The sequence below is a fragment of the Microcaecilia unicolor genome, chromosome 11, assembly GCF_901765095.1.
Source record: "Microcaecilia unicolor chromosome 11, aMicUni1.1, whole genome shotgun sequence".
Lineage (NCBI taxonomy): Eukaryota > Metazoa > Chordata > Amphibia > Gymnophiona > Siphonopidae > Microcaecilia > Microcaecilia unicolor.
In genome coordinates this window covers 65,656,579-65,669,689 of record NC_044041.1, presented here as the reverse complement: position 1 = coordinate 65,669,689, position 13,111 = coordinate 65,656,579, and the positions used below count along the sequence as shown (strand labels likewise).

The 13,111-nt window shown below is 42.4% G+C and overlaps 1 protein-coding gene across 1 annotated transcript in view; it reads right to left on the bottom strand.

Moving 5' to 3' along the window:
* Window positions 1–13,111, bottom strand: part of LOC115480407 (eIF-2-alpha kinase activator GCN1-like) — a 130,620-nt gene continuing 117,509 nt past the window's right edge. Inside the window, exon 25 of the mRNA XM_030219070.1 lies at window positions 1–2,560. Coding sequence (XP_030074930.1) covers window positions 2,435–2,560 — 126 coding nt within the window. The 3' untranslated portion in view covers window positions 1–2,434. The remainder of the gene's footprint in view (window positions 2,561–13,111) is intronic.

Genomic DNA, 13,111 nt, shown 5'->3' with positions numbered 1-13,111 from the left:
TGATTATTTTATTGTATTTTAATGATGATTAATGGATGAATAGTTTGTTTGCTCTGCTTTATATATGTACTGTTGAAATCTGCCTAGAATATGTACAGAATGGAATACAATAAATTAATTAAAAATGAAATGAAATTTCATAACCATATATTCCTTCCTTCAAACATATTCAAAATTGAATACTCAGAGAAAGAGTTAAATTTCTGCACAGCATATTTCCTATCAACAAAAGGCGTCTAATATCTATATACAGAAAAACAACTGACAGATGCAGTTACTTCACAGTTCCAGTTTCCACCTTTCATATACAACAAAGATTATTATACACAGCCAGACCACACATAATACCATACACTCTCTGACCCAAGAGATAGGAAGGAATACCCCAACAACTGCAAAACCATCTACAGGAAGAATGAGTTTTCCCTTAAAGCACCCAGGGAAACCTATTTATTTCCATCCTTAAAGAAATGAGTAACCAAACTTACTGTAGTACAAACACAAGAAAAGTTTAATTTAATCACAGAACGAATCTCCTTTATAACAACATACAATTCAGAGCTGGTAAAACCGGAAAAAAAAAAACAGAACATCTAAAGCCACTACTCTTAAGAGGATAAGTAACAAAGAAATACTGTATACTGTAGACACCGTATAATGTGCACATTGGAGTCCAAGATAACTGGCTACACTGACTGAACATTATATGAAATCTACAGTGTATTCACAGTACTGCCATGCACAAAAGGAGAAGCTTGCAAAGATTACCAGGAACACAAGAAAGTATAACTTCAAATGATGACAGAAGTTTCCATGACTCCATCAGAGAAAATTACCAATGACATGCTAAAGAACAGCCCAGGGAAGGCATCAGCATGGATCCCAACCCTCCACTACTACTGAAGAGCGAGTTGGAGGAGGCAATGCCATAGACCTCAATCACTATTGGCATAAGGAGGAGGAGGAAACCTGGAGCTGCACCAATGAGAAAGAGTGTTAAAACAAAAGGGAAAGGGGTGGAGGGGGAAGAAAGTCAAAGGGAAGGTGGTGAAAGTTAGGAAAGAGAAGGGTACCAAAACAATCCCTCCAGCAATCTGAACCCACTCCCCACATATTCACTCTCACTTCCCTGCAATGCTCATTCAACTTCTCTAGCACTTAGTACACCCCCACCACTCAAATTTCCCATCCATCCCAACCTAATCTGACTCCGCCAATATCTCCTCATCCACTCACTGAATCCTTCCCACACACTCTCTTACTTATACCTCCTACTGCTGATCACCCTCATTCACTCAGCCCTGCTGCCCACTCATAACCACCACACACTCACTCACTGAACCCCTTGTCATGCTTCACCAGTCACTGATCCCTCCCTGCTACTCAACCCCATTATTCATCCACTCATTAACTGAATTCTCCTGCTATTCTTAATCCATCATTCATCCACTTACTCACTGAACCATCCACCACTCTAACTCTATTATTGAATTACTCGCTGAACCCCTTCTCCCACCACTCTTCCCTCCACCTTTCACCTCATAACCCCACCATTCATCTACTCACTTTTTCACACATCCTCAACAAGCAGTCTCAGCCAAATATACCTTTGTGCAATGTTTAGAGCATGCATTTTTCAACTAGTATATGTTTTTGTTAACCTTTATTTCTGTGCATTCAAGTGGACTGACACTGAAACCATGTTCCTCTTCCCTTAGATATAGAATGATGATTAATTTACAATTGTCTGTACTACTGTGTAAATACAATATCCACTGCAGCTGTCAGTATACGTGCCATTCAACAGAGGCGCTCCTGTGCCAGCTAAAATGCAACTAATAGAATCCAGACCATTTTTCACATCTTTTCTGAAAGGGGTTTAATTGTGTTGAGTTTATCAAGAAAATAATTCTAAGAGGATAAAATTAAATCTATTCTTAACATTCCTTCCTTTAATGGTTGTCATACTTTTAATTCCCCTACTCTTGGGTTTGGAATTTCTAAATTTGTTTAAAGTTTCAAAATTGTAGACAAGCGAGTGAAGCCCAAAACACATTAATAATCATCAACTGGAAAACAAAGATTAAGTTCACCGTCACACAAGGAGCTGTAAAAAGCTGACAAAATCAAAAGTTCTAAAAGTTTTATAGTTCCATTATAGGGAAAAGTCACTCCCAGGCATTGGTTCAGCTACCAGGAAATCAGGCTACAGCTTTTATCTGCTCCCATTTAAAAAAATGTCATGCTTCAATGTTTCAACCTAGTAAGGGCATAAGGCCTCTTTTTGGGTACTGTTTGATAACAAAATATCTTCTGGGAAGTTTTTTTATGGTCAGTGCCTTTCGCCATGAACTTATTTTCAAAAATGAAAACAATTGTGAGTTGAAATGCTGATACAGTAAAGTTGGCTAATAATCCATTATGTTCTTTGCTGTCATGTCAGGATTGTGCCATCAATCATTTCACTGGAATCAGCTTGGCTAGCAAGTTTCTTCAGAGAACGGCGGCAGCTTTCATTCAAAAGCTCAATGCTAGCACCATCGAGGATCTTGCAGACCGCCTAAGGAAAAAGAAAAGGGATATCAGTTAAAATCAAAAAGCTCTTTTCTTTACTCTAGAACCTCTACATCCAGTCCAATAAAGGGTATCATGGAAAACTATTACAACACAATTCTATATGCTTAATATTTACATTTTATTCACAAACCTAATGGATGTGTACTACATACAAATAAAAATCCTGAACACCATAAAGAAAAGCAGGTTTCTGTTGCTCTTGGGTTTGTTTGTTTTTTTGTTTGTGGTGTTTTCAATTGCTATTTATTTATTTATTTTTAACTTTGAAGTTATTTCATTGTTGGTGGTCTTGGTCCCGTGAAGCAAACTGCAGCCTACTCTCAGGTTTTTCCTAGATATGTCTGGTCAAAAGCAGATATTCAGCCTCTTGTGTTTTCATATTCAAATATTTATTTGTCAAGGTCCAAATAAAGATAGTCACTGTGAGCAGAAAGTGGAGCTGGCTTAAACTTTCCCAACCCACAAATAGTTATTTACCAAAATAAGTGGCTTTTTTTTTTTTTTTTTTTTTACACCTTAAGGTCTCCACCCTTAAATATATTTACATAGCTGCTACTTCCAATGGAAAAAATGATCACATCTGGCAGGAAGTATGATGAAAGCTGCTATTGCTGCTCTTTTTCAGGATCCTTGTGCCCGAGTCCCATAGCATCAGTGGGAAGCTTCACCCCTTTTGCCAGTGATTCCAGAGGTCTGGCCTATCAATATCTGCTGCCTATCTAGTTGAAGGGCCACCACTGGCAAATTGTGTAAGGCTCAAGCAGAAGGTTGACCATCCTGGGGATAGGTGTTCTGGATCTTCATTTTACATAGAACATTGTGACTGGAAATGAGACGTCCAGGTCAGGACATTCTCAATTCCAGTAGTATTTTAGAAAAGAATCTACTAACACAAAACCTCTTTTTAAAATATACTCATTGAATCTGTTGCTTTCATTTGCAGTTTTCATTGTAATCTTATATAACATTAAAGATGATGCCTGAATAAAAATATACACATTGAAAAAATGAATGACATAAATCTGGCAGCTTCCACATGAACAAGCAATTTCATAACCTCCAAATGTGGCTGCTCTATTTTACAAACCTAGATATAAGTAGTGAAGCTACAATATCTACTTGGTTTAATTTTGGAGATGGAAATAAACTACATGGAATCAAGAAGAAAGATCCAATAATCCCTCAGGTATGACCCTGGTCAAAACAAGCATTTTTGAAAACATATGCATGCTTTGAGCTGGTCTTAAAACCATACATGGAAATTTTTCCCCTTCCTTGTCACTTGCAGCAGATGAATCCAGGAACTAGAGGGTTAAGTCCGCCTACCAGCAGGTGGAGATAGAGATAAACAAACTAAAGGCAGTGATGCCAGAAAGCCAGCTCCTTCCTCAGTTAGTATGTCTCTATCTCAGCAGGTGGTGGACGGCTTTTTCTCCAGCTCCTGGGCCCAAGGCCTCTAAGGGTCCTCGTGGGCCGGTGGCCACTTTGAGATGGGGGTGGCGGACTGGTGGTGTCCCCTTTGGCAGCATACGCAGTTGCTGGGTCCCTGTTGCACCTCAAATTCCCTCTGAATAGGCTTTTGCTGTTCCTTTCCTTCCCTGTTTATTTCTGCCTCCTCACTGAAAAAAAAAAGAGAGAGAGAACCATAGAATTTATTTAAAAGAGAAACACAGGGAAGTACGTTTTTGCGGAGAGCAGGTTTGTGTTACTGCTGTCCAAGTCCTGTTTTCTGTTGCCTGCTTGTCTGAGCATGCCTCGAAGTGGAGTCGGAGAGTTTTTTTTCTTCGGCTCAGCAGTCAGTTCCCGCGCTTTCCCGGTCCGGGGTAAGTCCTGCTGGGTTCCTGTTCAGGGACGGGCGATGGCAGCAGAAGCGGAAAAACGCTATTCCTGATGCGGGAAACAGCGTTTGGCGGTGGGCCTTTGAAGTGCGGGGTGCGCTGATTTGGTGGGACTCGACGAAGCGGTGCCCCCCCCCCCCGAGAGTGTGCTTTCCCGCCCAAAGCCTGGCGATTCTTGCGCCATTTTGCGATTGGTCGCGGAGCCGGCTCCAGAGTGTGAACCTAGTATTATTAGTAACTATCGCCCTGTTGCTACAATCCCATTGGTTGTCAAGACCATGGAAAGCTTGGTGAATTCTCAGCTCTCCGATTATTTGGACAAATTCTCGATTCTTCATGCCTCCCAATCTGGATTCCAGCCCCACCACAGTACCGAGACAGTACTGGTTACCTTCCTGTCCAACTTTAGAAAGGAACTGTCTTTTGGAACTAACATCTTGCTTCTTCAATTTGATATGTCAAGCGAGTTCGACATGGTTGACCACAATCTCCTCCTTATGCTACTAGCTGAAAATGGTGTTGGAGGTACTGTCTTGGATTGGTTTAGGGAATTTCTGTCTTGCCGACCCTATCGGGTCAAAGTCCAGTCCTCTATTTCGCCATCTTGGAGATCTCACCGTGGGGTTCCTCAAGACTCTCCCCTTTCGCCTACCCTGTTCAACACATGATGTCTCCTCTAGCAACGGCCCTTCACAACCATGGCCTGAATCCCTACATCTATGCTGACAATGTGACCATCTACATCCCCTTTCGTTCTTTCTTGGCCGAAATCTCAGCAGAAATTCAAAACAGCCTCCCCATCATGGTCAACTGGACTAACACATTTAAGTTTAAGCTTAATCAGGAAAAAACGCAGTGCCTCATCCTCTTCTCCCAGTTCAAAAAGTCTATACCGGGCGCGGTTACTTCACAGAACTTCACCATTCCTGTCGCAGCAAGTTTGAAACTCCTTGGGGTCATTCTGGATCCCCATTTGACTCTTGAACTTCAAGTATTGTCTGTTACGAAGCGAATGTTCCTTTCCATGAGGTCCCTCAAGCGTATCAAGCAGTTCCTACCATTCAACCTATTCAGGACACTAATCCATTCCCTCGTCTTGAGCCACTTCGACTACTGCAATGGAATTTACACCGGCTGCAAAGAACACGCCCTTAAGAAACTCCAGACAGCGCAGAACATGGCGGCGAGGCTGCTATTTGGCAAATCGTGGTTTGAGGCAGCAAAGCCCCTTCATGAGAAGCTCCACTGGCTCCCGATCAAACGCATTGAATTCAAGGTCTGTGCTCTAACCCACAAGATTGTATACGGGGACGCTGCAGCCTATATGTTCAGGGTAGGCCTTGATTATTCACATGTAATTTAAATAGATTCCTATGTGAAATATGAAACGAAGGCTTGGAACACATGGTAAGAGTTTTGCTTACTCTTCCTAGCCAATATATGGAGTGTATTTCCTCTCATATTCTTTTATTTCTCTTTTAATAATGTAATATTGTAAACCACTGTGACAGTATTACCAAATGGTGGTATACCAAGTTTTAATAAACTGTAAAACTAATAGTACATAGCTGAATATTGCACTGTGATAGTGTTGCTAGCAGACAGGCTGGGAGCCCTCACAGACATAGTCATGATGTGGTGTAAATCAAAAGGAAAAACTTTATTGTTATACAAACTGTCACGTCTCTGGTCGTGACCACCCTCAGACTTACCTTATTTCTGAGGGTCAGCATCTATGCTGGCTTCTGTCTGTTTCTGTGTTAGTGCTGTCTCTGTGTGCTGATTGCTTCACTAGACCTCACCTGTGTGGGCTATGCCTCTCTGAGGAGCCAGCATCTAAGATGGCTCCCGCTTGTTTTATGCCAGCTTCCAAGATGGCTCCTGCCAGTTCTTCCTATGTGTTCCAAGCCTCTCCTTGGTGTGAGTGTGTTCCCTGCTCCTGTCCTGCAGTAGGTGACATCATCAGTGAGAGCATTCATAAGGAAGTGCTGTGCTTGCATTCAGGGCATTTGCATAGTAAGTGTGTTATGCCATGAGGTTAGTGAGAGCACTGTTGTGCTGCTACTTAGCCTTTCTCTGGGACTCTTGCCCATCTGCTTGTGTCTGTGGACTGCCAGTCCTTCTGTGTGGGCGCTGCCCGTCCTTCTGCTTTGTGTCTGTGGACTGCTAGTCCTTCCGTGTGGGCGCTGCCCTTCTGCTTTGTGTCTGTGGACTGCTAATCCTTCCGTGTGGGCTTTTGCCCTTCTGCTTTGTGTCTGTGGACTGCTAGTCCTTCCGTGTGGGCTTTTGCCCTTCTGCTTTGTGTCTGTGGACTGCTAGTCCTTCCATGTGGGCTTTTGCCCTTCTGTTTTGTGTCTGTGGACTACTAGTCCTTCCTTTGCCTGGCTCTGCGTTTGGAGTCTGAAGCTTCAGCCATTTTCTCTCTGTCTGTGTTTGGAGCAGCTGAAGCTTCAGCCCTGACTCTGTTATCCCTGGTTTATTCCTCTGCCTGCTGCCTGCCCAAAGACTCTGTTTGCTCCTGGTTTATTCTATTGTCCACTGCCTGCCTAAAGACCCTGCCTTATCCTGCAAGTCCTGCCGGCCACCCGCACTCCGGAGCTCAACTCCGGAGGAACGGTGGCCAAGTGCAGGTGAAGTTGTTCCTGTTCTAGTTGCCTGCCTCAGTACTACTACAGTCCAGAGTTCCAGTCCTGCTCTTCTGTGAATCCAGTTCCAGGGTGGTCTTGCCTGCCGCTGCCGCTCCTCGGCAGTGGCCCAATGGCTCACGTATTCCGGTCCTGCCTCGAGAACCCGACAGAATGCAAAGGCCCCGACACAAACAAACATATAGCAGTCTGTTTCTATCACAGATTCAAGCTTTGCGTAGCAACAGTCACATAAACAATGGTTTCTCCTCTCTTCATCAGTCTTCTCTAATCAAGCTTCTACAGCACAGTTCAAGTCACTCATGCAGAGGTCTACTTATGACACTCAGGTCCAAGTCTTCACAAATGAAGAAATTAACTCTTTACCTTTGCAGTCTTCTATTCCTTTTCTTGTAACCCGTGGGTGGTTATTCTTTACCTCAGGTGCAAACCTTGAAAACAGGGCTTCTCTCCTTGCTTCCCTGGGTCTCCCCCACAGGTACTGCTACTACTACTACTTATCATTTGCCTAGCCAAAGCTCTGTGAGGGATCCATCAATTGGAGCCTCTCTCCAGGAGACCCCTGTACTTGGGGTCTCGCTCTTATGGACCTCTTCCCCTTGGGGCCTCTCTGATACACTTTGCTCCAGGGCATTTAACCACTTCCCAGCTGGAGCTCCAACCCTCTGACTCAGCGTCTGGCATGGCAGGTTATCGCCACCTGCTGTAAGGTGGCTAAACAGCAACCTCAGTGAGGGAGTACTCCTAGGGAAACCTGCTGCTATACCCTCACTCCCTCACATACACAATCAGATAACATGAAAATTATTGTGCTCCAAAATGGAATAAAAAAACATTTATGCACACATGCAAAATATTTACAAAATGAAATTGAACAAAAAGCATGTCCCATTTGAAAATAAGCAGCTTACTTAGTATCCTAGACTGAGATGTTCATCATTATTTGACAACCAGTTTTTTTGTGATTGACATGCAACTCATTTTATGTAACAGCCAAGCTGATATCAAGTTAGAAATAATCTCTTCTTTGCTCACCTGAACAGAAAAAAAATGAAGATATTCTCAACAGACTCATACTGCAGAAGACAGCTATATGCTGTGGAGGGGCATTTTCGATAGGACGTCTAAATCTGATTTTAGACTTTTGTGGACAACATGCAAAAATACAGTAGTGAAAAAGGCTATTTTCAAGCCAGAAAAATGTCCAACTTCTTGTTTCGAAAATGGCCATTGGCTAGTTTTGGACCATTTTCGAAAAAAGAAAAGAAAAAAGTCCAAAAGAAAAATGCACAAAAACAAGCCGTTGGCCAGCATCCTAAACAGACTGGCCACACAGAAATCCCAGCAGAGAAGTGGGGTATCCTAAGAGTCACTGAGGTTGACTTCACATAAAAGGTCCCAGGTACACATCTCACCATTACCCACTTATAATGCATGGTGAGCCCTCCAAAACCCACCAAAAACCTACTGTACACCACTACAATAGTCCTTATGCCTGCAGGTGCCACCTTTATTTGGATTTATTTACTATATGTAAGTACAGTAGGTTTTTGGTGGATTTTTGAGCACACGTTCCACCACAGATACACTCTAGCAGGCACTGAAGGATCTAGTTTAGTCTCCCACTGAGGATGTGTCTCTAGGAGATCCCGCCCAGGAAGGAAGAGTTATGATGGCTGTTGTAGTTGGTGATTGGATTATTAGTCATGTAGATAGCTGGGTGGTGGTGGATGTGAGGATTGCCTGGTCATTTGCCTGCCTGCTGCGGTGACGGACCTCGCACGTCACCTAGATAGGATTTTAGATAGTGCTGGGGAGGAGCCGGCTATCTTGGTACATGTGGGTACCAATGACATAAGAAAATATGGGAGAGAGGTTCTGGAAGCCAAATTTAGGCTCTTAGGTAGAAAGCTCAAATCTAGAACCTCTAGGGTAGCGTTTTCTGAAGTGCTACCCGTTCCACACGCAGGGCCCAAGAGACAGGCAGAGCTCCGTAGTCTCAATGCATGGATTAGACAATGGGGCAGGGAGGAGGGCTTTAGATTTGTTAGGAACTGGGCAACATTCTGGGGAAGGGGGAGCCTATTCCAAAAGGATGGGCTCCACCTTAACCAGGTTGGGACTAGGCTTCTGGCGTCGGCATTTAAAAAGGAGATAGAGCAGCTTTTAAACTAGAAACTGGGGGAAGGCCGACAATCGCTCAAAAGTGCATGGTTCAGGGTAAGGTATCTTTCAAAGATATCACCAAAACAGGGAAGATAGGGTATCCTTATAGTGAGGTTTCAAAAGAGGCCATAGTAGATCAGGTGTCCTTAAATAAAAATAAAAATCATACAAAAGATTGCAAATTAACACTGTCAAGTACTGAGAATGATGTAAATAGGAACAATAAACATAGTTTGAAATGTCTATATGCGAATGCCAGAAGCCTAAGAAATAAGATGGGAGAGTTAGAATATATTGCACTAAATGAAAAATTAGATATAATAGGCGTCTCTGAGACCTGGTGGAAGGAGGATAACCAGTGGGATACTGTCATAACGGGGTACAAATTATATCGTAGTGATAGGGTGGATTGAATTGGTGGAGGGTGGAGGAAAGCTTTGAATCAAATAGATTGAAAATTTTGCAGGAAACAAAACACATCTTGGATCACTGTGGATTGAAATTCCATGTGTAAAGGACAAAAGGTTAGTGATAGGAGTGTACTACTGTCCGCCTGGCCAGGATGAACAGAAGGATGCAGAAATGTTAAAGGAAATTAGGGACGCAAACAAACTGGGCAACACGATAATAATGGGGTGATTTCAATTACCCTAATATTGACTGGGTAAATGTAACATCAGGGCACGCTAGGGAGGTAAAATTCCTTGACGAAATCAAGGACTGCTTTATGGAGCAGCTGGTACAGGAGCTGACGAGAGAAGAAAAGATTCTTGACCTAGTCCTTAGTGGAGTGCATGATCTGGTGTGGGAGGTAATGGTTGCTGGGGCCACTTGATAACAGTGATCATAATATGATCAGATTTGATATTAGCTTTGAAGTAAGTATACACAGAAAATCAAATACGTTAGTGTTTAACTTTAAAAAAGGAGAATATGATAAAATGAGAAGAACAGTGGAAAAAAAAAGAAGCGGCTGCGAGGGTCAAAACTTTACATCAGGCATGGATGCTGTTCAAAAACAACATCCTGGAAGCCCAGGCCAAATATATTCCACGTATTAAAAAAGGACGAAGACCAAACGACAGCCGGCATGATTAAAAAGTGAGGTGAAGGAAGCTATTAGAGCTAAAAGAAAATCCTTCAGAAAATGGAAGAAGGAACCAACTGAAAATAAAAGAAACAGCATAAGGAATGTCAAGTCAAATGCAAAGCCCTGATAAGGAAGGCAAAGAAGGACTTTGAAAAAAAGACTGCGTTGGAAGCAAAAACACATAGTAAAAAAAATTTTTTTTAGGTATATTAAAAGCAGGAAGCCGTGAAAAGAATCACTTGAACCGCTAGATGACCGAGTAAAAAGGGCGATCAGGGAAGATAAAGCCATAGCAGAGAGATTAAATGAATTCTTTGCTTCGGTCTTCACTGAGGAAGATTTGGGTGAGATACCGGTGCCAGAAATGGTACCAGAAATGGTATTCAAAGCTGATGAGTCAGAGAAACTGAATGAATTCTTTATAAACCTGGAGGATGTAATGGGGCAGTTCTACAAACTGAAGAGTAGCAAGTCTCCTGGACCGGATGGTATTCATTCCAGAGTACTGATAGACCTGAAAAATGAACTTGCGGAGCTATTGTTAGTAATATCTAAGTTATCCTTAAAATCGAGCATGGTACCAGAAGATTAGAAGGTGGCCAATGTAATGCCGATTTTTTAAAAAAGGTTCCAGAGGAGATCTGGGAAATTATAGACCGGTGAGTCTTACGTTGGTGCCAGGCAAAATGAAGAGACTATTATAAAGAACAAAATTACAGAGCATATTCAAAAGCATGGATTAATAAAACAAAGTCCTGAGTGGAGGAGTGGCCTAGTGGTTAGGGTGGTGGACTTTGGTCCTGGGGAACTGAGGAACTGAGTTCGATTCCCGGCACAGGCAGCTCCTTGTGACTCTGGGCAAGTCACTTAACCCTCCACTGCCCGCCGCATTGAGCCTGCCATGAGTGGGAAAGCGCGGGGCACAAATGTAATAAAAATAAAATAAAAATTTAGTGAAGGGAAATCTTGCCTCACCAATCTACTACATTTCTTTGAAGGGGTGAACAAACATGTGGATAAAGGTGAGCCCGTTGAAATTGTGTATCTGGATTTTCAGAAGGCGTTTGACAAAGTACCTCATGAAAGACTCCAGAGGAAATTGGAGAATCATGGGATAGGAGGTTGTGTTCTATTGTGGATTAAAAACTGGTTAAAAGATAGAAAACAGAGAGAAGGGTTAAATGGTCAGTATTCTCAATGGAGACGGGTAGTTAGTGGGGTTCCCCAGAGGTCTGTGCTGGGACTGCTGATTTTTTTTTATTTTTATTTAAAAAAGTCTTTATTAGTATCTTTGGAGAACTACATCTGACAAACATAGCCAACACAAGTAAAGCTAGACAGTAATCAAAGTAAGCAAGGCTGCTTCAAAAAACTCCCAACCAAAGAAAATTCTCCGTAAATATGAAACCACCATGTACTTCAAATATTAATGATTTTTCCCAACCCAAAAACCCCTAATATCCCCTCTGACCAACCCACCTAAAACAAAACAAAACCCTCCAAACCCCCCACCAATCCCCCTACACTAGTTAACAAGTAAGTATCCACTTAAAGAACAGTTGTATAAGAAAGGATGCCAGATAGCCTCCCATTTAGCTAATGTCTTATTATGTTGAGCCCACAATCTCTCCATATCACACACATACCAAAGCTTATTAAGTCACTTAACAATAGAAGGAACCTGCGAGGACTTCCAAGAAGCTGCCAAGGTAACTCTCGCGGTTAACACAGCATAACATATAAACAAAGACTGAGAAGTTGTCAGACCAGGGGGTCTCTTTGGAAAAAGAAAAAACTCAGGAGACCACTTTAGGGGCTTAGATATCCACCTCTGGAGTCTATACTGCACAGATTTCAAGAAGGCACGAATTTTAACACACGTCCACCGCAAATGTCCCATGGCGTCTTCTTGCCCACAACCTCTCCAGCACAATGAAGACACCTGCTGGAACATATGATGTAGGCGAACAGGCGTCAGGTACCACCTATAAAATACTTTGAATGCATTTTCTTTAAAAGGAACAAAAATAGATATCTTTGACAAAGCACATTCCATAGAATTCCACTCATCATCTGTCAATGTCACTCCTAGCTCCCGATGCCAGCGCTCTCGATAATCACCAGAGGACCGAACACGCCGACATTGAAAAGAATACAAGCAGGTGATCAAACCCTTTGTCTCTTTAGCAGGACCATTGATTTTTAACATATTTATAAATGACCTAGAGATGGGAGTAACTAGTGAGGTAATTACATTTGCTGATGACACAAAGTTATTCAAAGTCGTTAAATCACGGGAGGATTGTGAAAAATTACAAGAGGACCTTACGAGACTGGGCGTCTAAATGGCAGATGACATTTAATGTGAGCAAGTGCAAAGTGATGCATGTGGGAAAGAGGAACCCGAATTATAGCTACATCATGCAAGGTTCCACGTTAGGAGTCACAGACCAAGAAAGGGATCTAGATGTCGTCGTTGATGATACGTTGAAACCTTCTGCTCAGTGTGCTGCTGCAGCTAAGAAAGCAAATTGAATGTTAGGTATTATTAGGAAAGGAATGGAAAACAAAAATGAGGATGTTATAATGCCTTTGTATCGCTCCTTGGTGCGACCGCACCTGGAATATTGTGTTCAATTCTGGTCGACGCATGTCAAAAAAGATATAGTGAGGCATATTTTCAAAGCACTTAGCCTTCCAAAGTTCCATAGGTTTCTATGGCACTTTGGAAGGCTAAGTGCTTTGAAAATATGCCTCATAGTGGAATTAGAAAAGGTGCAGAGAAGGGCGACAAA